This window comes from Penicillium longicatenatum, assembly GCF_028827895.1.
Source record: "Penicillium longicatenatum strain IBT 33135 chromosome Unknown contig_6_segment0_segment0, whole genome shotgun sequence".
Lineage (NCBI taxonomy): Eukaryota > Fungi > Ascomycota > Eurotiomycetes > Eurotiales > Aspergillaceae > Penicillium > Penicillium longicatenatum.
In genome coordinates, this window is record NW_026643123.1 from 771030 (window position 1) to 793726 (window position 22697).

Below are 22697 nucleotides of genomic sequence, written 5' to 3' on the forward strand. Positions count from 1 at the left end.
CCCAGGGCTATAGATTACATCGCAGATGTCATGGTGGCGGAGTTTGTAGATGCGCATAATAACTTCCCCTCCAGATTCTTTCCTCTTTTTTTCTCCTTGTGTTCGTCGATAGGATTCTCCCGTAAATCCTTCATCTTTATTTCCTTCTCTTTCAAAAGGTGAGTTGAGATTCAAAGAGGTTTGTGTTCGTCCACAAAGCCCGAACCACATATTTTTTTTTTTCCCACCGAAACAACTTTTTTCCTTTTGGATTTTTTCTCCTTCCCACACCCACACAATTTGTGTTGAACAATCCAAACCCAACCTTTGTGGACCACACGTTGCTTTGTTTTTTAAGCTGCGTTCTTTTGTGGTCGTCATTTCACTCGGTTGATTTGACTTTTTTTTCTATTTGAAAACAAATCTTAATACGTTCGCCCCAGGTTTGGATGCGGCCTTGACGAAGCCTCTTTCACACCTTGACATCACCGTCACCTTACGACTTCTCCCTTCGACCTCATCGCGTGATTTAACGTGACCACCAACCTGTCTAATGAGCTCGATCCCTTCTCAGTCGGGCGTTCAACAAGGACAGAGCACCGCTACCACCTCTCCCAAGCCCGCCGCAACCCCCCTGGCTGCGACTGCCCCGGCGCCAACTAGGTCCTACGCCAACGCTACAAAGAAGTCTGCGACGGATTCCTCCGCCGCTCCCGTCACTGTGGGTGGCTCAGCGCAACATGGGAAGTCGACTTCCGTATCTCCTGTGAACGGCAAACCCATGCAAACCCAACCCGCTCAGCAGGCTGCCTCGGGTGTGACCATCGTCAATGGCGCCCCAACGGCTCCTGCTTCTCAAGGTGATCACTCCCGAAAGCCTTCGGTGACCATCACCTCTGCCGGCACTTCCGGATACATGCCCAACGGCGGCCCTGCCAGCCGGCCCAACAGCCTTCAGTTCGGTTTCGCCAACCAGCAGAGCTCTCCTAACATGGGCAATCCTGCCGTTCTCGCTTCCAACCAGTCGCAGTCTGGCCTGGGTGCCCCGTCGACAAACCCACGTGTGACCTCACCGCAGACTTCTCCGTCCCCCATCCCACAGCCCGCCTCCAGCGGTGGTCGTCCCCCATCCACTTACCAGGCACAAGGAAACGTTCCCAACTTTGGAAGCTTCGGAGAGAGCGGCGATAACAACGTAAGTCGACATCCTCCCTGACCTTTCCCCAATATTGAGGGAGAGAGAGGAGAGAGAGAGAGGAAGAAGGATAATTTCCGATGCATGCGATGCGCATGCAAACGTGATTGCGCTCATATCTTCGGCTTCCCTTTCCCCAAATCCCCCCGCGTTTTAACCCAGATACTTACATAGTTGCGCCCAACTTCACAGGCTCCTCTCGGTCCCGGTCCCCAACATTTGCGTCGCGAATCTTCTCAGTCCACCCACAGTGATATGAGCAACCACATGGGTGGTGGTCCTGGACGCGGTGGCTACCCTCAGGGTGGCCGCGGTCGTGGATACTCCCAGTCCGGATACCAGGGACAGATGCCCTATTCACCAGGCCCGAACTTCCGCCAACCTCACAACCAGCCCCGTGGCGGTCCTAACATGGGCCCTCAGTTCCATGGCCCCAACCAAGGCCGTCCCCTCGCGGCCCCCTTCCCGAACTCGCCGCACCAAGCCAACCGCAGCCCGGCGCTAGCTAACGCCCACCCGACCACTCCTCAAATGAACCAGGTTCCAATGGCCCACCCGCAGATGCCGCCCCAGCCCTACGGCTATGGACAGCACATGGGTCCCCAAACTGTGAGAAACCCACCCTTTCGTCATTCTAAAAACTCCGCCCGGCGTGGCAGTGGCAGTTACAAACATAATCGGGGTGGGCGAGAGACTGTCCCGAGTTCTCGCCCACCCCCTCTGGATCTCGCGCCTCAAAGTGGCAATTTTGAACGCTTTCTGACATTACATCACACTCGACAGGCCTACCCTCCCTACGACCCCAACTATGGCTATTACAACCCCGCCTATGGTATGGGAGGACAAATGCAATACATGACTCCCCCGTCGCCCCAACCCCGTCCTGGCATGCCCTACAACCCCCAGGCTCCCGGCTACATGCAGGGCCAGTACCCTGTTCAACCCCCACCGCAGTCTACTCCCCTCTCGCGCACTCCCTCCCAAATGTCTACTGACCGACCCGGCTCGAGTCTGGGCCAGCCGGCCCCTGCTGGTACTCCGGCTGCTGCTCACACTCACACTGGCAGCAGATCTTCTAACAGCCCCGCTCCTGCGAAGCCCAACTTTATCATCCCTTCCGCCAAGAAGAGCCCCATCGTCATCAAGGACCCCGGTAGCGGTGTTGTGAAGACTTTCGGTTCCCCTGCTTCCCCCGCTCGTGCTACTCCTTCTCCAGTGAAGGTTGCCACTCCTACAGCAACCCCGCCACCCCGAACTGCCAGCGCCTCTGACCATGCTCGGACTGACAGCAAGGCTGGTGCCAAGACTGATGAGGAGAAGAAGCAGGAATTGAAGGATGCTGTTCGCCAGAAGATTCAGGAGGATGAGGCCGCTCAGAAGCGTCAGGCCGAGGAGGCCACTCGCAAGACCACCGAGGAGCCCAAGAAGGACGAGGAGAAGAAGGTTGCTGATGCCGATTCTGCTGCCGCTGCCCTGCAGGACTTGAGCTTGAAGGACAAGGCTGCTCCTGCCGCTGCCGCTGCTGCTGCTGCACCTGCTACTGAAGCCCCTGCTCCTGCGGCTGAGGAGCCCAAGAAGGCACCCGCCCCTGCTCCGCCTGCGGATGATGATGAGCCCGACTTTGACGCCATTGAGCGTGAGATGGCTGAGATTGAGGCCAAGGAGCGTGCCGCTGAGGAGGACTACTACCGCAAGAAGCAGGAGAAGAAGGAGGCTGACGAGCGTAAGGAGCGTGAGGATCGTGAGGCTTACGAGGCCAACATGAAGAAGGCCGAGGCTGAGGCTGAGGAGCGCGAGCTTGCTCGTGAGAATGCCCGCGCCAAGGGTGAGGCCACTAGCAGCGATGACCTCTTTGCCTCTCTTAAGAAGGGTGGTTTGGCCGCCACCGAGTCGTCAACCCCTGCTGACAGCGGCGCCGCTACTCCTGTTTCGTCTGACATGTCCATGGGACCTCCTGGTAAGCCCGCCAGTGCTACTGCCAAGAAGCCTGCTGGCCTGAAGCTGGATACTCCCAAGCCTACCGAACCTACCGAGCCCAGCGCCGCTATGAAGTCTTTGCAGAACGCCAAGTTCATCGAAGACTTGGCCAAGGTTGTCTACCCATCCTCTGTCACGGGCCCCAACCTTGCCCTGAACTCGGACAGCCGCCGATTCCACTACGAGCGTGATTTCCTGCTCCAATTCCAGGCTGCCTACAAGGACAAGCCGTCCGTCGACTGGGACAGCCGTATTCGTGAGACCGTTGGCGACCCTACTCAGTCCGCTCGCACTCCCATGACCAGCCGCCAACCCTCTCGCAATGCCAGCAACCAGGGATTCCAAATGGGATCTGGCATGATTAACCCTGTTGGTCGCGGTAGCATGCCTGGAAATGCTCCTGGCCGTCAATTCCAACAATTCCCTCCCCGCATGGGTAGCGGCATTGGTGCCAATATGATGCGCCAACACTCCAGCTCCATGCCTATGTCCCCTGGTGGTCGTGGTTCCAGCAAGGGTGGTCGCGTGGATAGCAGCAAGCGTGGTGGCAAGAACCCCAAGAAGGAGGGAGAGAACGACAAGTCCATGCCTCTTACTGCTGGTATGAAGCTGGAAGCTATTCAAACTTCTGCCACTGGATGGAAGCCTCGCAGCGTTGGACAGGCTTCCGCTGGCCCCACCCCTGGAGGTCAGGCTGGTTACATGGCTCCTGATGTTGTGCAGCGTAAGGTCAAGTCTGCTCTCAACAAGATGACCCCTGAGAACTTTGATCGTATCTCTGTCCAAATTCTCGATATTGTTTCACAGTCCAAGGATGAGTCCGATGGCCGCACTCTCCGCCAAGTCATTCAGCTTACATTCGAGAAGGCTACTGATGAAGCTCACTGGGCTCCTATGTACGCTAAGTTCGCCAAGGCCATGCTCGAGAGCATGAGTGCCGATATTAAGGATGAGAACATCCGGGATAAGAACGGCAATGTCGTTGCTGGTGGCAGTCTCTTCCGCAAGTACCTGCTCAACCGCTGTCAAGAGGAGTTCGAGCGTGGCTGGAAGGTCAACCTTCCTGAGAAGCCCGAGGGCTCCTCAGAGGAGGCTCAGATGCTTTCTGATGAGTACTACATTGCCGCGGCTGCCAAGCGTCGTGGTCTTGGTCTCGTGAAGTTCATTGGTGAGCTGTACAAGCTTGGCATGTTGACTGAGCGTATCATGCACGAGTGTGTGAAGAAGCTTGTTGATTACGACGGTATGCCTGATGAGGCTGAGGTGGAGAGCTTGACCAGTCTCCTGCGCACCATCGGTGCCAGTCTGGATGCTTCTGAGAAGGGCCCTGCCATGATGGATGCTTACTTCGCTCGCATTAACATGATGGTTGAGACACCCAACCTGCCCAGCCGTCTGCGTTTCATGCTTATGGTATGCTTTTACTATTTTGTTCATTTTAGAATTGCAATCAAGCTAACCAAGTCCCCAGGATATTATTGATCTGCGTGCTAAGCGCTGGAACTCCAAGGATGCCGATAAGGGTCCTAAGACCATCCAGCAGATTCGTGAGGAGGTACGTTATACAGCAATTTTCTCTCATTCCATTTGATCCCCGATCCTAATTAAAACACAGGCTGCTCGTGCCCAGCAAGCCGCTGAGCAAGAGAAGATGCGCCAGCAAGCCAACCGCGGTGGCGGTGGTGGTCGCCCCCAGATGGGCCGTGGTGATGCCCGCGGCTTCGGATACGGCCAGCAAGCTCCCCCTCCCGACTACGCCTCCAGCAAGGTTGGCAGTGACGACCTGCGCCGTCTGCGCACCACTCGCAACCCCAACCAGCCCATGTCCTTCGGTCCCTCAAGCATGCTCGGCTCTCGAAGCAGCAGCGGCCGCAAGAACCTGGGCCCGGGTGGCAACCTCGTTCGCGGCAGTGATGACAGTGCCGCAAGCAGCCGTACTGGTACTCCTCCTGCCGGCAAGAAGGAGGACAAGGAGGCCGCCTCTTCCATCAACGCTTTCAGTGCCCTCGCCGCCCTGGAAGATAAGGATAATCTGGCCACTTCGCCCCCATCCGCCCACAACTCCCCCGTCCTCACCAAGTCGCAGCCCGCGGCCGAGCGCCGACCCTCAAAAACCCCATCGAAGGATGGCGAGAACGCAGCATAGATTCCTTAGGAGTAATGATCAACGTTTTCCTTTTTCAGGCCCAACAAAAGATTTCCCTGTTTCCCTTTTTTCCCAATGAGATCCTTATGCTCCTCATGCTCATGTTCCCCTTTGCTCCCCATCTGCGTGGCTATAAAAGCATCGCAGTCTTTCGAATCTCACCTTGCATGTTCCGACTGGGTCGGTTTTTCTCTTTTTTCCTTTTCAGGTGCGAATTCGAACCTCTTCATAGTGTACAATTTTCACACCCTTTACTATTTCTTTCCTCCTTTTTTTCTTTTTGCTTGGTAGCTGGTGATGTGTATCGAAGCAGTAGGCTTTGATTTCATTGGTATTGATATCAGTAAGGAGAGAAAGTTGGGGTCAAGAGATGTCTGACTAGGGTAGTTGCTTGAATCTCCTGTATTCAGGTTCTGCTTGGTAGGGTTCTCTGGTTACTCTGGCTTAGGTAAATCCATTAGATGTGGAAGTGCCTGATTCTTTGATGTTTGTGGGATGAAATTCTTCTCTTCTATACTATGTGATTAATAACAAGTCTTTTTCCACTTCTAACATCTTTTACTGAGACGTACAGAGGAATTTGTTGCGTGTAGTCAGGCTAGGATATCTTACCATATAGTCTAATAGGTATGGTATGATAACGATAGCTATGAACGAATAAAGATAGGGGATGAGTGTATGTAGAGCAGAGACAGAACAGGACAGAAAAGCCGGAAATGGGTATTTGCACGCTGAAGGGTATAATCAGGTCGGAATAGTATGGACCTGGCACATTGTACACTAAGTTCAAGTTGCTTTGCATGATGGACGAAAAGTATGCCGCATCTTTGTGAAAATGAGACAGACAGAGAATGGGATGAGTATGGTGAGGCGATGCATGAGTAAATGCGGTTTACTCCGTGGTTGGTGAAGTGTCTGGTTCGTGGTTGTCGGACACTTCAATGACGGGAATTGAGACTCGGGGATTGAACTCTGGTGATTCACCAGCTGTGGTGTCGGTTGTTGGGAACCCCTTCTCTGTCTCCGTCGAAGGGGGTTCGTCTGATGAACTTGAACTCTGATCCTGGTCGGGGCTAGGGGAAGGTGTTTCACCTCGTGGATAAGGTGAGGGCGATCTCTTCGTCTCCTCGGTAGCAACAACACTCTCCTCCGAGCTAGCGGGGCTTCCGTTCACGGGGCTCTTCATAATGACAGAGTCAAGAGAATATGGAACCGGCGATGGGTCAGGATCTTCATGACTGAGACTGCTACGGTCAGAGACGGACAGAGAGCTTCGCGAGTTACCGTGAGAATAAGTCGCAGGAAGACCTAGTGCCTCTGCAACAGCAGCCTCCTCATCAGGCAGCCTCGAGGCACTGCTCTCCGTGCTAGAACTGGTATCGAAGATGCGGCCTCCTCGCTGCTCGCTCATTTCCAGGATATGATTATAGCTTCGACGGGTGGGGTCTGCGCGGCGTTTCTTCTTTTTCTTCTCGCGCTTCGGTGATGGGCGCACGACAATGACCGGGATTGGCGACTGCTGAAGACAGTACTTGGATACGGATCCGGGAAGTAGACTGTGAACGCCCTTCAAGTTGCGACCGCGAGTTCCAACAACCAGCATAGCAGGCTCATATATGCGGATCTTTGACATGTCAGAATTGTCATAAAGTAGTACTGAGATCAGAACTCACCATCCTCTGAATGATATCTTCCACTTTACCCACAGCCAGTTCCAGAACCAAACTGATCGCCTTCTCGTCCTGGCTATTCTTCTGAATAACTTGCTCGAACAGTCGCTCGGCTTCCTGGTGGTAGTTTCTAGCCTCAATGGCCGCATCGCTCGCCATGCGCGAATCCTTTTCCACGGCACGAAGACAGACAATCTCGTCCCCATCATCGACCAGCTCATCCAGTAGCCATTCTAGCGCAAACTCAGAATAATCATTTTGATCAGTTCCGCACAAAAATGTCCGGCTCCGTCGTGTACTTTGGTACCCTTTATGCTTGTAATTCATAGTCAACGAGAAATCCGCCGCATCCCGGTTATCAAAGGTATCAAACGAGACACCGCGCTCATAAGTCCTGTTCATGAGAGTTAGCCCACTCGCCCAAAGCCACCCGACAGGGTCAAACGGGGAAGATGGAGGGAGGTGTGAAGAGGAAAAGATAAGAAAAAAGAATTGGAAACATTGAAAACATACTTCGGCGGCGGCGGAGATAACCCCCGACTAACAGACAACGGCCTCTGTTCCCTCTCCACTCCAGTATCTCTGATCGGCACACCATCACCCTGCGATCGTCGCTTATCCTTAAAACTCAACGATCGAGAAGGAAGTTGCGCCTCCGCCGCACCAACATTGAACTGTATCGATTTTCGACGCGGACTGCGCGCCCGCGGCTGCTCTCCGAATGAAATTCCGCTGGGGCTCTGGGTAACCGATGAATGGCCCATGCTTGCCCGAGAATCGGGACGGTCATCGGACTCAAAGGAGGGCTTCGGTGATGGAGGGGCCGACATCGTGCGGGGGGGAGGGGAATAATAGGTCGGTTTCTATGGACGTGTTGGGAATCGGTCCGATGATCCAAGTGGATAGGGGTCTCGGGTATGGACCAGGTGGTTGATTGAGTGGACTGTTTCTTGTTTTCTGAGAATTAAGCTTTTCTTCTCTGTTTCCCTTTATTTGGTATCGTGTGATCGGATGGACAGGGATGGGTTTTGAATTGCCGGTATGTCTCGGTTGAGCACGGTTTGAGATCTTGCGGTCAGGTCATATGATGCGGGGGGACCTGTCAGGGGGATGAGGAATGAGGATGAGCTGCATCTCAGCCACGAGGTTTGTTTTCGGGGGAGCTCCTAGGATGGAAAGTAGTATGGAGTGACGCTTGCAGCGAGGGGCTTGGCCTCGATGTAGTAGGCGGTGAGCACTTATCGATAGCATCTTGTGCCTTAGGCGCCAAGTAAACATCAACATGTGATTGTGATTAATTCATTGAGTTATAGGGACGTTGGCGATAGACCTCTAGAGCCATCTAGGCACGGCAAGCTGTGAGCCTCCAGGGCTGTCAGGGCATTTTGAGATCTGCTCCACAGATAGCTATTCATGTCAAGTACCATTGACACAATTGGCTCGTGGACATGCCATAGTAAATATAGTTCAATTTAAACTTGGCAGCTCCCACAAGTACCTTGATAGGAAAGACCACCGAGAGCGTAGTACACTATACAATACGCTCTTTAACCTTGGAGGAAAACAGCCAAATAAATCTACGCAGGCGCCCAGGTGCACCCCAGGTGGTACTCCTCAAACCCTATCTCCGCGGGGTCCAAAACACCCGAACCCATGCGGGTAAAACGGAATGCAAGCAAGATGCACGAAGTCCGGTGATGTGAGTCAAATACTCCACCGGACTGAGCAAGTTTATTCAGCGTTACAGGAGGGCCATGGGACACGCTGACTGGGAAAGAACGCTAGATAAGGAACCCTAACGACCGAAAAATCAGTATGCAGATCCCGAATCTCTCCTCCCGGAGTCTGTGCGGGTCCTATTCTTCCCGGAATTTTACTTTGGACATAGATAGAGTAATCTTGGAAGTAGACTATTGATGCCAATCTGACACGTCATTAAGAATTCTTCTCCCCTCAATTGAATTCCATTCTACAGTACGGAGTACCATTTAAAAGAAAAAACGAGGACAGAACGGTCCTGCATGACCCCACCAATAATTCGCCCTAGACAAACCCTTCACGACACTAGTAGCCGTAGCGGACCGACTATGCCGACTTAGCCGCGCTGATCGGAGACTATCGTCCCTTGGCGTTGATCTATCCAGCGGTGAGGCTGCGCTCAGGCCGATCGACGGGTCACATGCACCGTATAGCCTGTGTGGTTGGTACAAGTGGAGTTCCAGGTACTATGCTGTGTAGTTCAGGCTTTCTACGTTAGAATTACTGTACTAGGAAAGATAAGTCCAGTTTGAATCTTGGATTTGTGTACGGAGAATTAACCCCGTCTATGTACGTCTGGTTGGGATCACAATTTTTGTATCCTGGTCCCCACTTGGGTAGTCTCAACCTGTTGAACATAGGGAGAGCTGCCCAATGGTCCTTCCATGCCAAAAGGAAAAAGAAAAAGTAAAAAAAAAAAAAAATAGAAAAAGGTAAAGATGTGGGAGACATGAGGCTACTCATGGTAGCAGAGATGAGATATGTATATGCGTCCGTATAAAATCCAAAACGCCGTAAATGGTAAATTAATAGATTATCGCTTCAAATGGCCAGCCCGGTCGTTGAACAAGCATCAGGGTATCACAGAAATCAAGGCATATGGTATACAAGAAAAAGACATGGCAAGACCGAAAACAAATCAGTATGCCTCAATGATGGTCTGATCTTGTGAAACGTAATACCCTGTCTCGAACAGATGGGGCTGGTCGTCACCCGCCAGCGGGATCGCAGTGGTAGTGGCCCCCTTCTCATCGAATGCCTCCAAGGTAGGTTGAGGCGGGGAAGGGGGGAGGACCTCTTCTTCGGACTCGCCATCCGAGTCCGCGAGAAGCTCCGGTGGAGACTGGCGCGAAGGCGACCGAGTCAAGCTGAGCTCATCCAAGTCCTCAACATCATCGTATTCAAAGTCGCTGTCTGTGTCGTCGTCCTCGTCCTCCATGAGTGTGGGCTCAATGGCGACGGGTGTAGGTGTACGACGACGAACGGGGACGTTAATGGCAAAGCCGGCCTCCTCGAAGTCAGCGTCCTCCTCGTCGCTGTCACTGATATCGGAATCCAAATCGGAGACGTCTTCCGCTTCCCAATCCTCCTCGGGCTCTTCGACCACGGTCGAAGCCCATTGAATGTGTCGAGATTCTTCTTGAGCCTTGGTGGCACCGCTGACAGTCTGGTTGAACCAACGTTCTTGTTCCCGCTCGGCGTCGGCAAGGTCTAGCATAAGAGAGTCGAGGAGGTTGGCATGGCCGACCAGCAATCGGAGATCATGGTCCGCCCGGGAAGCTTCACGAGTGAGCTTCTTACGGGCGGTATGAGCGAGGTAGTATGTTTGAGTAATGCTCATCTTCTTTTGTTGGCGGCGGCGGAAGAGAGAAGTGAAGTAGGGGGAGGCGGCGGAGGCAAGAGAAGTATCCTTGTTGGGGTTAAGAGAGGAACCCATGGTGGGCAGCAGAAGTATTAAGAGCTGTAAAGGGTATGACTCGTTCTGCCAAGGTAGTGACTCAATCGTGTGTTCATCCAGTCACAGGCGGTGATCGGAGCAGGCGGTGTGGTAGTGCAGGTTAAAGTGTCAATCACGTAAATCAGATCAGTGGTGTGGATAAGGATTCGTAGATAGGCTGGTGGTGATCGATAGCATTAAACCCCGACTTAAATTTCTGGAGTAAGGATGATTTTTTTTCACGTTGATGTTAGATGTAGATCAATATTTTTTTTTTCCCAGCTGGGGATTGAGTGACTTTTTAAAATCCAACCTGTGCTTATAATTTTTTTTCTTTCCCGTGTATCCGTTCTGCTAAAGTCCGGGACCCGATCGGAGGGCGATCTCCACTCATGTTTATGCGCAGGTGGATCCGAGGCCGAGCATTATTCAGCGGGGATTTTTTTTGTTTTGTCAACGGATTACGAATTACACCATGCAGGTGAGGAGCTCAGGTGCTCAGATACTCTCTGCGCTCACCGCTATATTCAATGAGTCAATTGACACTCATACTGAATCTACCTTTGATTTCCCATGATTATGCTAGTAAAAAAATTGAGCGCGCAGTTAAGACGGATCCAAACCTGACTCATCGGTTAAGTCCGTCTCGCAATTTTTTCATCTTCCCGCGAAACCCGTTCACTGTAGACCCTGGACCCACCCCTCGGATGACCAATACTTCAGCTCCGGTCCACGGGACAATCGCGGACAGTTAACACCGATACTGTTATTTCCGATTATTCATGACTTCTATGCAATTCCTGGGTATGATTTCCAATCACTCATTATTAACCACACCTTATTGACAACCTTTTCCAAGGGTTCTCCAAGCTCTAATCTGTCAATCAATATGACTGCTTTGGACATTACGCCATTTACTCAATACAGACACCGTACATCACACGGACCATGACTCCGTATGATCCATGCGGCTGTGAAGACCAGCATTCCCCAGGAAACCAGGACGCCTAGCAATTATTGGCAGTTAGGGGGGCTGTGATTTACGCGGGGGCCAGTCACAACTCTCCCTCTATCCCCCTGTCATTTTCGCAGATCTTGGCTATCTTGGCCATTCCTACCTGTCTGCCTTGTCTACCCCGAGCCACGTCGTGCTCCTTGCAGGGCGCAGAGAGGGGCAAAAGGGATGATGTAGAACTACATAATGAACTCATCATTCTACGGTGCAGCTCGCCATAACTTGCCTGCCAAGATGTTCTTGACATTCTATAACCGACGTGTCTCACCATGGAATGCCTACTGTAATTTACTGCCTCAGCCAAGCCTTGAGGGCTTGGCTGAGTGACCGCCTAGCAAATAGTCAACGGCGATCGCAAATCATGGTTCGCAGTGGATTGGTGTCTCGCAGTGGAATCCATTTTCAGCCCAATTTCCTAATCCGTTTAGAGCCCGCGCTCCATTTTTCCTTTTTCCCTTCCATTGCGTCTATTTTCGCCCAAATTTGTCTCCACTCCAGCGTTAGGCAGCCTCTGTAAGGAGAACCCACGTAGATAAAACGAACAATCTTATATTTTATATCCACTAGTCAAACGAGTACGATGCTCCTCGTATCCTTCCCCCCCCCAACTAGGTAAAATTATATTATATAATTGAGCCATTGTGGATTCGTGATTCATGAAACCCGCCCCCTACCTACATCTTGCATTAAGAAGGCAAATACCTTCATTTAATAAATTCGTATTATGGTAATCACTGATCTAATCATCAAAATCCCATCGACAGGTCCAGATGCAGCCATGAGTAGCTCGATCTTGGATTCCCTGGTATATCCGGTGCCGCTGACGATGGTCCCGGATGTTCGGCGCAATTATCGATCCATGCGGCTCTCGCTCGGCGTTTACTTCGATTGATTCCGAACCCCGACCCACTTCCTGACAGGTCATGACATCAACCACCGCCGCTCGGCCAAGTGGTCCTGATGACCAAGACTAGGTAAACATGGATGGAGAGAAAATAATGGTCTACTAATAGTATACTCGTATAGGTCATCGCAGGCCTAGAGCTGTGAGCTCTCTTGGGAGATTAGGAAATTTGGGTGCATCCCAATTTCCCAATCCAGATAACCAGCTCTCGTGTATGATGATAGCATACCGAGATGATAAGTATGTTGATCAGTAATCAGCCTTGGACTTCTGGTATCTACGAGAACCTCTTTGAAACCTGAAGAAATCACCATTACCTAAGCGGACTTTCACATGACTAGTCAACTTACACGATACAACATTGAAACAGCCTGAGCGTTATGCTTATCCCTATCCCTTATCTCCACGCGGCAAAGGTGCACAGATTATTGCTTAAAGCAGAGACATTTTTTACTGAAATCAAGCTTATCTCCTCGTTCGGGCATTCACAGTTCACCGAAGGTAACACCGAGGCCCAACCACCTTGTGACTCAAGTCAAATTCAATGTGGGGCAAACGGCATAACGGCACTCCGATTCCGAGTCGAAGAAATTTTCCGTTCGAGGATCCGCGATCCGTGGGTCGGAGGTTGTCGTGCACATTTTTATGCTCAGCCTTACTGTACTGATCGACGGTTCACGTGCGGATCGTGGATCTCGACATAATTTTCTACATGCGCGATATACTTGTCCGCGATCCGTTACTTACCGTGAGTCATTTAGTGACATGAGCAGCCCCGGGCATGTTGAATCAATTATGCTACCTGTTGACCTTGATGCCGTTTTCGGATCTCGGTGTTAGGGTAGATGGTATTGCTGCTCAGTAGATCTGGTGATACATACAGTATCTTGCATCCTTCCCGAGCTCGTGCATGTCCACACGCGGCATATTCACATGTCTTATAGGATTTATGCAATGGACTATGCTGAGCCTAGACAATTCCAGTCCATGATCTATTTAGTTGATAATGTGCGTCAGTCATCAAGGCGAATTGCTTTTCTTCACTCCTTATGGCCAAATTGACGACGAAGATGTAGGTACGGTATAAGTGGGTACGATATTGTAGCACTGACTTCTTATATTCTGAATATAGGATATGACGGACTAACGTGAATAATCAAAATAAACTGAAGGCCAATTGAAAACAGAATAAGATAGTATTCTTTGAAGTAGACCTCATGTTCAACAAAATGTTAGTGGATTGATGTAGTGTGTGCTACTTAATCAAATCCGTGGTTATATTGAGGGCTACATACAAAATTGGCATCAGGCCGTGCTTCGGAAAGCGGCCCGAATTACCTTCCACGCACCTATTCACCAAAGCATATTATCACAGCCTCATAAACATATTGCTTTTGAACAATTCATTACAAACCTTTGATTCTGATATATTTATATGAGACATTACTAATGATACACGTTCTCAGTTCTTTGAAGAGTAGTTACTCTCTCATGATCATAATGACTCAAGCTGTCAAGACTGTCTCTTCGAAATGTTTCTCTGCGTTATTCTTTCTATTTACGTTAGCTTTCAAGCTTGTCTATTTATCTCATGTGATAATAATATTATGTTATTAGGTAGGGGTGTTTGGCGACATGTCAACGGATGGTGAAGTTGAAGTCGAAGCACCTATATCATTATGTCTCTATAGACTTTACTTTCTTCTACGCCCCCGCTCCTTGCCAAGGGCTTCTTATGATCTTTGACTTTATAGATTCTGGGCGAGTGCTCTTTTCTCTCATTAATTTTTGTCCGTGAGCTCTCTTGGCTCTCTTGATTCGACTAGCATCTTGCTTCTAATCTAAACCCCGCTGTTGGGTTTTTGGACAAGGTTCTTCGAAGAAGGATAGACCAAGATCGATATGTGGTTAATTGACTTGGCTTTATCATTGCTATGGAATAATTGTTTTATACCACTTTTTCCCACGTACATGGACACAGTAAGGTGTAACGAAAGTGGCCAATAGGGCTATGGCTCGGGAACTTCTAACACCCGAATACATCCCCTTTCACTGATAGTCGGGGATTACTAACCCCCGAAAGAACAAACACCGACCATACAAAGGTTTGCAGTTCAGGGCTATTTCAAACGCCTTGAAAGCCGAGTAGCTCGAGTAGGAAACCGAAATCATATATAAAGACATTGTTCCCCAGGTCCCAGGTCCAATGATTCCCATATATTTTTGGATTTTACAAGCAGACACAAGTATAGCTTCTTCCTCCGAACTTCAACTCACCAGTGAAGCCTGCATCAGACAAGCAAGCGCATCTTCAACGTACTCCCCTCCATTCATAAACCATCAAGAGCATTCCACACCACAATGACAACCTCCTCCAAACCAGCTCCAATAGCCATAATAGGCGGTGGACCCTGCGGCCTCACACTCGCACGACTCTTCGAACGCGCCGGAACAGACTATACAGTCTTCGAACGCGATCAAGGCCCAGACCCGACAACCCGTTTCCAAGGCGGGACACTAGACTTGACAGTCGAAGGCGGCCAAGCAGTCCTAAAAATGGCGGGTCTATCTGCCGACTTTGAGAAACTGGCTCGTCGGGACGCAACGACGATCCTGATGCAGGATTCGCAGGGAAAACATTGTTTTTCTGCTGGTGATGGGAATGATCGCCCGGAGATTGATCGGTTGCAGTTGCGGAGACTTTTGTTGGGTTCTATTCCTACGCATCGGGTGAGATGGGGTAAGGTGCTTGGTGGTATTGAACGTGGAGGGGATGGACCCGCTTCGGCGGCGGATTGGATACTTCGTTTCAACGATGGGTCGACTGAGAGTGGGTTCAGGCTTATCGTTGGTTCTGACGGGGCATGGAGTAAGGTGCGACAGTTGGTGAGTTTGTAGTCCCGTTGACTCAACTTGGTGGATGCAGCTGACGATTTCTGTAGATCACACCTGCGAAGCCCCAATATTCGGGCAAGATGTTCATCGAGGGCCGAATATCACAGGATAACCCACAATACGGTGCTGCGCTCGAGATGGTCGGTGCCGGGAACTCCATTGCGATGGGCGCTGGGCTAGCATTGTGTATTCAGCAAATGTCTGACCGATCTTACCGCGTGTATATGGGCGTTGAGGCATCCGAGACATTCACTAAGCCTGGTGGCAAGGCTGATGTAAATGACATGACCAAGGCACGAGAAACGATGAACAGGCTATTTGCGAACTGGGCTCCGAATCTTCGTGCGTTTGTGGCAGAAGCTGAAGGACCATGGCGTCCTTGGCCTCTTTATCGACTCGACAAGGAACTCTTTTTGCCTGGTGCATTGAGAGATGATGGAGAGATGGGGGAGAAGTTCTGGACTCGCACGCCGGGGGTTGTGGTACTCGGTGATGCGGCGCATGTGACAACACCGAACGGGGAAGGTGTTAACCATGCTATGATGGATGCTATGATGTTTTTTGAGCACATGATGGCTGAGCTCGGTAGTGGTGATGGGTATAATGCACAGGATGATGCTACGGCATTGGAACGCGCCATTGTTGCTTATGAAGCTGGTATGCGCCCTCGGGCGTATGCAAGTATCCTGGATAGTTTGAACATGGAGAACGTGATGTATAGGGAGGATGGCGTGCTGCAGATGATGAAGATGTTCGGGGAGGGAAAGGAGTGAACGGGAATGCATAGAGCCTTTGCTCGTGGCCAATTAGTTTATATCGGGTGGCCAAATGATGTACTATACTTCTAATTTGAGACATAAAAAGGAATGGACAGAAACTGCGACTAAGTAATCATGACAAGCAAGTATCAGAAGAGCCTTCCACTGGTCCGTATAGTATTTTCGGTCAGCGTCCTTAACGGTTTGGCTTCCATTAAAGGGCTCGGGGGGTTGTTTGGTTCCTGTTTATAACCCATAAGCTACTATAGGCATGTGTTTGCCCAAGCACACATAAATGTCCATATAAACCCCATCTATTCCATAAATTAACAAACTTCTATCAACTACCCATCCTCAAACAAACAACCACCCATCCACCATCACTTCTAATCAACCATGTCCTCAATGGAAGCAACAGACTCGCGCCTCCAAAATGAAACCATCGAAAAAGGAATCGACAAAATCCAAACCTCAATCCAAAGCCTCAACATCAAAATCCTCCGCGAAACCGAAGATCTCGACCGCTACAAGATCCGCAAAAAGAGGCGCATACACAAATTCCACACCAGAATAGCACTGAAACGCAGCCTGATCTCCGCTCTAGCATCTCCAAATAAAACGTCACCGTTCTCATCAACCTCAGCTTCTACAGACTCTACAACCCTCGCCAACGAAAAAGGGAAAGAGAAAGAAAATGACAAAGAAAAGCTTGAAGCCGAAGACGAATACTCTTCCCTCCTCACCCCCCCAAACTGGGATACCCGCGATCCCAAAAAATTAGTGACATGGCAATTAGAACGCCACATAAACTGGGCAATCACAAATCCACCCTGGAATAGTCCTGCCTCTCTCCACAGCATCCTGGATCTACGGACCGCAGCCGAGCTCCAAGAGGGACAGCAACCGGGTCAAGGGAACAAGATGCTAGAACGAAAATACTGTCGTCTTGATCCGGGGGAGGATGTGTGGGGGAAACCGGCTGCGGCTTTACTTGTTCATGCGAAGGGGTTTTACAAAGATCCTGATGGGTGAATGTTGGAGGAGGGGCCGCGGATGTTGTTGATTAAGATGGAGAAGTGGTTTTTTGGGTTGAGTGAGAGGGAGAGGGAAGAGTTGGGCAGCAATGCTAATGATTGGTGTAATACGCCGGATGAGGTTATTTCTTTGTGGAATAAGGCTTTTGCGGTTGGAAAGTTTCTTTGGGAATAGGTTTTATGTTGGGCTTGAGGCTATAGGGGAAGAGATTGTGAGATCGTGATGATACTGGGTTCGTCTTGATATCTTTATGGTCTATGATTTTAGACTATAATGTTATGAACTCATTCAACGCTTAATGTCGGTTACCTAGTTCATGGCGGAAGAAATCGTAATTAACTTCCTAGGCTAGTCCATATAAGCAACTATCTACCGACGACTACTGCTACTGCAAATCTAATGCAGATCCAAGTATATAGAAAATATGTAAATTTTAATCATAAACAAGAAAGCTATCATCATCATAACCAGATATCTCTTTTTGTGTTGAAATCCCGAAATACCGTACAGACACCTCTACCCATTAGAAAACTCTAGTGGTGGAACAGACGGATGCCCTGCTCGACAAAGGTAATGCCCAGCTTCTCAGCAGTCTCGAAGACGGGGGTATCGTTCTGGCTACCAGTAGGGGCGGCAATGTACTTGACACCGGAGCGGGCAGCGCGGAAGACGTTGTCAATGAAGGGGAACTGTATTAATGCGTAAGTACGATTCAGGACAGGAAATGGACAGTGTGAATGGGAACTTACGAAAGCGTCGGAAGAGACGGCAACCTCACCCAGCTTCTGCAGCCAGGCCTCACGCTCCTCCTGGGTGAAGGGAGCGGGAACCTCCTCAAAGACACGCTCATACTCGGCGGTCTCGGCCTCGGTGCGGGGAGTCTGGCCGGAGCAGAGCAGGTCAATGGCGTTGCTCTTGTCGGCACGCTTGGTGCCCTGCTTCCACTTGATACCGATGACGCGGTCGTGGAAGCGCATCCACCAGTTGTCGGCCTTGTCACCAGCAAGACGGGTGCAGTGGATACGGCTCTGCTGGCCAGCACCGAGACCGATGATCTGGCCATTCAGGGCGTAGCAGACGGAGTTCGACTGGGTGTACTTGAGGGCAATGGTGGCGACGGTCAAGTCGCGGAGAGCGGCCTCGGGAAGGTCCTTGGTCTCCTTGGGGGTGATGATGTTGTTGAAGGTCTTGCTGGGCGAGATAACGACGTCGTTGCGGTGCTGGGTCAGCTGCACTCCGTACAGGGTACGGGTCTCCTCGGGGGAGGGGGTGTAGTTCTCATCCATCTGGAGGACGAGGTACTTGCCACCCTTCTTCTTGGAGAGGATGGCGAGGGCCTCGGGCTCGTAGCCGGCGGCGATAACACCGTCGGACACCTCGCGGGAGATGATCTTGGCAGTGGGGGTGTCGACAATGTCGCTCAGGGCGAGGATATCACCGAAGCTGGACATGCGGTCGGCACCACGGGCACGGGCGTAGGCCTGGGCAAGGCCGGAGGTCTCGATGTCCTTGATGTCGTCGACCATGTACACCTTGCGCTCCTTCTCGGTGAGGGGAACACCGATGGCAGCACCGGCGGGGGAAACGTGCTTGAAGCTAGCGGCGGCAGGATATCCAAGAGCCTGCTTCAGCTCCTTAACCAGGGGCCAGGCGTTGAGGGCATCCAAAAGGTTGACGTAGCCGGGGGAACCGTTCAGCACCTTGAAGGGCAGCTTGCCCTGGGGCATGAAGGCGGAGGCGGGCTTCTGGTGGGGGTTGGTACCGTAGCGCAGAGACAGCTGCTGCACACCGTTGCCGGCATACTCCTTGCGGAAGAAGGCAGAGATGGCAGAGTCGTAGTCGGCAGTCTGCTCGAAGGCCTTCAGGGCGTACTGCTTGCGGCTAGCCTCGTTGATCTGGCCGGCAGCAAGCTCCTGGAGGAATCCGGAGTAGTCATTGGGGTCGGACAGGATGGTAACACGCTTGTGGTTCTTGGCCGCAGCGCGGAGCAAAGTCACACCACCGATATCAATCTCCTCAACGGCCTCGTCAATGGTGACATTGACCTTGGCGACGGTCTCCTTGAAGGGGTACAGGTTGCACACAACAAAGTCGACCTTGGAGATCTTCTGCTCGGCAAGGTCCTTCTCGTCGGATTCGATGTCACGGGCAAGGATACCGCCGTGGACAGCCGGGTGGAGGGTCTTGACACGGCCACCGAGCATTTCGGGGGCGTGAGTGATGGCGGAGACATCCCTGTGGAAAGTTGTTAGTATTGAGCCATGCAACCATACTGATTTGCTCATCTTCGAGCATCTCTGGACGAACTCACTCGACGGGGAATCCGGCCTCACGGATCATCTTCGCGGTACCGCCAGACGCAAGAAGACGGACATTCTGCTGGTTCAGACCCTTGGCAAGGTCAAGCAGTCCAGTCTTGTCATAGACGGAGATAATAGCTATACCAAAGCGCAATTGAAAAAATCAGCCAACTGTACCCTCAATCCGGGGAATGTATCAGGCCAAACGCCTACCGGACTTCTGAGACATGATGTCGACACTAGAAAAGAAAGGTCAGCAAACATGAGTCAAAATCAAATCAGGCTTCAATGAAGCTTCCAATCCAATCCAGTCTATCAAGGACGGTATTCCCACATACCTAAATCCAAGCGTACAGGTGTATAATAGCTCGAACGAGGGTGGAAAAAAAGAAACAATTTGTCCCGCCGCGGGGTCTTTTTTCATGGCCGCAATCGGACGGCGATTTACAGTACCGCCGTATAGATACGTAATTTACGCCATAACAGCTCCAGAACTATACGGAGTGACAGCCAATCAGAGAATATGCTGAGTCAATGTGTTCGTCCCTCACGTGACCCGCGGGCACTTCAAAAGCAAATTTTGCGCGCGCGCTTTCCCCTTCTTTTTCTTTTCTTCTTCATGAACAACGCAAAAAATCAACGTTCTTTCAAAAGCGTTCCTACGAGGATTCGTCTCATGAAGTATGGAAATCGTATAAAGAATGGAGACCGAGTGTACGCACAGTGTCGATCTTGGGTGCAGTGCCTGCCTGACCTACGGGTCTAATGGAAGGAACTGCAATGATTGACTCTACAAATCTCTCAACGCTCTTGACCTTTTTTTATTGTTTTTGAGGTCGTAAAATATCTGTTTAAATGTTACTCAGATTGTTGATTGAGTGGAATACATTATTTCTCGAGTTATTTTCTATTACAATTCTATTTGCCTTGGTGCCAAACGAAGAAAATTTCTGTATAAGCATTTCCACGTAGCAAGTATTTCCTTGATATAAACTTTGTTCAGCAGACCAAAGCTATCAAATGTCAACAAAGTTCTGATCTGCTTCACGACTTGAAGACCTCTCTGCCAGTGGCTCCAATCGCGAGCTGGCGGCCAATGTTGCCAAAACACATGCAGGCGCAGAAAATCACACTAGCAATCCAGGTGCGCACAGCAATGCTCTCCTGTGTGATGCCTGCTCCCAGCGAATTCTCCCATCCAGTTCCGTTGAGGAAAGTAGTGCCCACCGATGGGCCAGTGGATGCTGGGATGAGTTCGGGCTTCAGGCTTAAGACGGCGCTCATGCCAGCGATGCCGACGGTAGTAGCCAGCACGAAACCAGTCTGGGTCCGATCAATTAGGTACCACAGGACAGGATTTGCGAGGGCGAGGGTGAGCGAGGCTTGGGTCGTAGATTCCCAGGGGAGACGTCGCTAAATGAAAAAAAAATTAATATCTCCGCTTTAAAAAAAAAATGAAGAAAAAAAAAATTACAAGTCACACCGGCGCAAGTACTTACCATGGCAAAAGCAATTCCAACAAATGCACCAACACTGCGAGCAACAGCCACCCACGAAGGAGTGCGATCGTCGCTCTCATCACTCCGAGCACGCTTCGACTGCTCCTCGCGCACCGACTTGGTGTCCCGCCAGCTATCCAGCCAGGGAAGGACATTGCCCAGCGCAATTCCCGCCAACCCCCAGAAACCCAAGTACTGCCACGAGTCGTAATAATGGATGTTCTCCAGCTTGACAGGCGTAATCCAGTGATTGTCATGCAAATGCACCGTAATAACCCCGTACACAATCCCGAATCCGAACAGCAGTGCACTGCTCATCGCCTGCGGCAAGATAACACCCCGGAACAGCCCCTGACTGAGTCGCGAGCGTGTGCGCCGCAGAGCAAACGGGCGAGGCTCAATGGCTGATTTCAAAGCTTCGCTCTGTGACGGCTCAGGCGGGTACTCGGCGGCCGGGGAATTGGCCTCGGTGCCCCAGGGGCTGGACTCATCGCGGAGACTGTCAAATGCGGTGGGCTGGTAGATACCGTAGAGGGTGGAGGATGTCAAGTTCAGGATTGAGCCGGTGCGGCTTACGCTCGTTGATTGTGACTCCTGAAAGTTGGGGTTGCCGCTGAAGTTAGGATTCAGCAGGTCGGGGTTGGAGGCCTCGGCGGGTGTAGGGGGGCCGGAGGAGTCATTTGAAGGGACTTCGAATGCGCGACGAGGGCGCGGCCGCAGAATGCGAGGTTGGTCCACCATCGTGTACTGGTGGTTGGAGTTCGTGTTCGATGACGGGAAAGGACGGGGGTAAATTGGTAAACTCTAAGTTCCTGTGGAATCAGAGCCTCCGATCGTCGGAAGGGTTGCACTTGAGTTCCGTATGCAGCTTTTCAGCGTTGAAATGGGGAATTCTTCGGGGAGAGATGATGGAATGACTGAAAATTGAGTGGTGCGACGCGTCTGGAGAAGTATTAGCGAAATTTCTCGATGGCGACTCCACTGCAGAGACCAGTTGCCCCAGAGGTGCATACCAAAGTGTTTAATCGTATTAGAGATCTTAAGGAACAATGGGACGGCGTGCAATAACGATAAAGTGTTGGGATACGTCAGAAGATCTTCGGACCCTTAAGTCTTTAAGCCTTGAAACCTTAGGAATCCACTCGACGCCGTTGGTTAGAAACCGCCGTATACGACTTTCCTGCAGCTTAGATCTGATTTGCTTTTTCAAGTGGGGATTTCACTCGGCTGAATCCGATGGCCTTGTCAATGACGTTGGATTCAAGTAATAGACTGTATACAGAGAGCAATGAGAAAGAAAAGAGTAGAGTTCAGGACAGCGCCGAGTACAAGAGGGGAATGTTGAAAAGAGGGGCCATCACATGTGTGGCAAGCTCCCCACACCCGGAGCTTCTCCAGTGTTTACGACGGTTACGAGGTCATGCAATGGCAACACAGACCCTCTGCATATGTGGGCGCGTCGTAAAACATGGGATTTTCCGCTGCAATACTACACCACGGACACCACTCAAACATCTCGCTACGAAGCGCCTGAAATCACTCGAAGATATCTCCTTACATCAGTCACTCCACCAACGGTGGGTCGTGAGTAAAACTGCTGGAGTTGTTGAGGTCATACTGGGTACTTCTTCAGTGGAGGCTGACAGCCGTGGGGCAAACATCTGGAGCGTGTTGGCGATCATTCCCGCCAATACTGACGTGGCGAGATACACCATTTGTGCATCAGAGCCTGGTACCTACTGTACTGTAGGTAAATACGCTGAGCCATTCCAGGTTTCAGTATGCCCAGGTATATATATCTATACTTTCAATGGGCCCGAGTATGTATGCACTTGAGCAGGGTATATCC

At 51.0% G+C, this 22697-nt stretch overlaps 7 protein-coding genes across 7 annotated transcripts; 3 read left to right on the forward strand and 4 right to left on the reverse strand.

Moving 5' to 3' along the window:
• Positions 1-478: 478 nt before the first annotated feature.
• Positions 479-5297, forward strand: N7484_008495 (putative eukaryotic translation initiation factor subunit eIF-4F; the record flags this gene model as incomplete). Its single annotated transcript, XM_057118882.1, has 4 exons — positions 479-1174; positions 1349-4564; positions 4623-4706; positions 4767-5297. Exons 1-4 carry the CDS (start codon positions 533-535, stop codon positions 5295-5297), a joined length of 4473 nt encoding a protein of 1490 aa, XP_056968437.1. The 5' UTR covers positions 479-532.
• Positions 5298-6189: 892 nt separating this feature from the next.
• On the reverse strand, positions 6190-7797 carry N7484_008496 (universal stress protein; the record flags this gene model as incomplete). Its single annotated transcript, XM_057118883.1, has 3 exons — positions 6190-6921; positions 6971-7361; positions 7481-7797. 3 exons carry the CDS (start codon positions 7795-7797, stop codon positions 6190-6192), a joined length of 1440 nt encoding a protein of 479 aa, XP_056968438.1.
• A 1847-nt stretch (positions 7798-9644) lies between these two features.
• On the reverse strand, positions 9645-10442 carry N7484_008497 (uncharacterized protein; the record flags this gene model as incomplete). Its single annotated transcript, XM_057118884.1, has 1 exon — positions 9645-10442. One exon carries the CDS (start codon positions 10440-10442, stop codon positions 9645-9647), a length of 798 nt encoding a protein of 265 aa, XP_056968439.1.
• A 4280-nt stretch (positions 10443-14722) lies between these two features.
• Positions 14723-16029, forward strand: N7484_008498 (FAD-dependent oxidoreductase; the record flags this gene model as incomplete). Its single annotated transcript, XM_057118885.1, has 2 exons — positions 14723-15247; positions 15304-16029. 2 exons carry the CDS (start codon positions 14723-14725, stop codon positions 16027-16029), a joined length of 1251 nt encoding a protein of 416 aa, XP_056968440.1.
• A 381-nt stretch (positions 16030-16410) lies between these two features.
• On the forward strand, positions 16411-17046 carry N7484_008499 (uncharacterized protein; the record flags this gene model as incomplete). Its single annotated transcript, XM_057118886.1, has 1 exon — positions 16411-17046. The coding sequence occupies one exon, from the start codon at positions 16411-16413 to the stop codon at positions 17044-17046; it is 636 nt and encodes a 211-aa protein (XP_056968441.1).
• A 536-nt stretch (positions 17047-17582) lies between these two features.
• Positions 17583-19578, reverse strand: N7484_008500 (phosphoribosylaminoimidazolecarboxamide formyltransferase/IMP cyclohydrolase; the record flags this gene model as incomplete). The annotated part of the gene is made up of 4 exons (XM_057118887.1): positions 17583-17738; positions 17799-19284; positions 19361-19487; positions 19563-19578. The coding sequence occupies 4 exons, from the start codon at positions 19576-19578 to the stop codon at positions 17583-17585; spliced, it is 1785 nt and encodes a 594-aa protein (XP_056968442.1).
• Positions 19579-20393: 815 nt separating this feature from the next.
• Positions 20394-21589, reverse strand: N7484_008501 (INSIG family protein; the record flags this gene model as incomplete). Its single annotated transcript, XM_057118888.1, has 2 exons — positions 20394-20762; positions 20849-21589. 2 exons carry the CDS (start codon positions 21587-21589, stop codon positions 20394-20396), a joined length of 1110 nt encoding a protein of 369 aa, XP_056968443.1.
• Positions 21590-22697: the final 1108 nt, after the last annotated feature.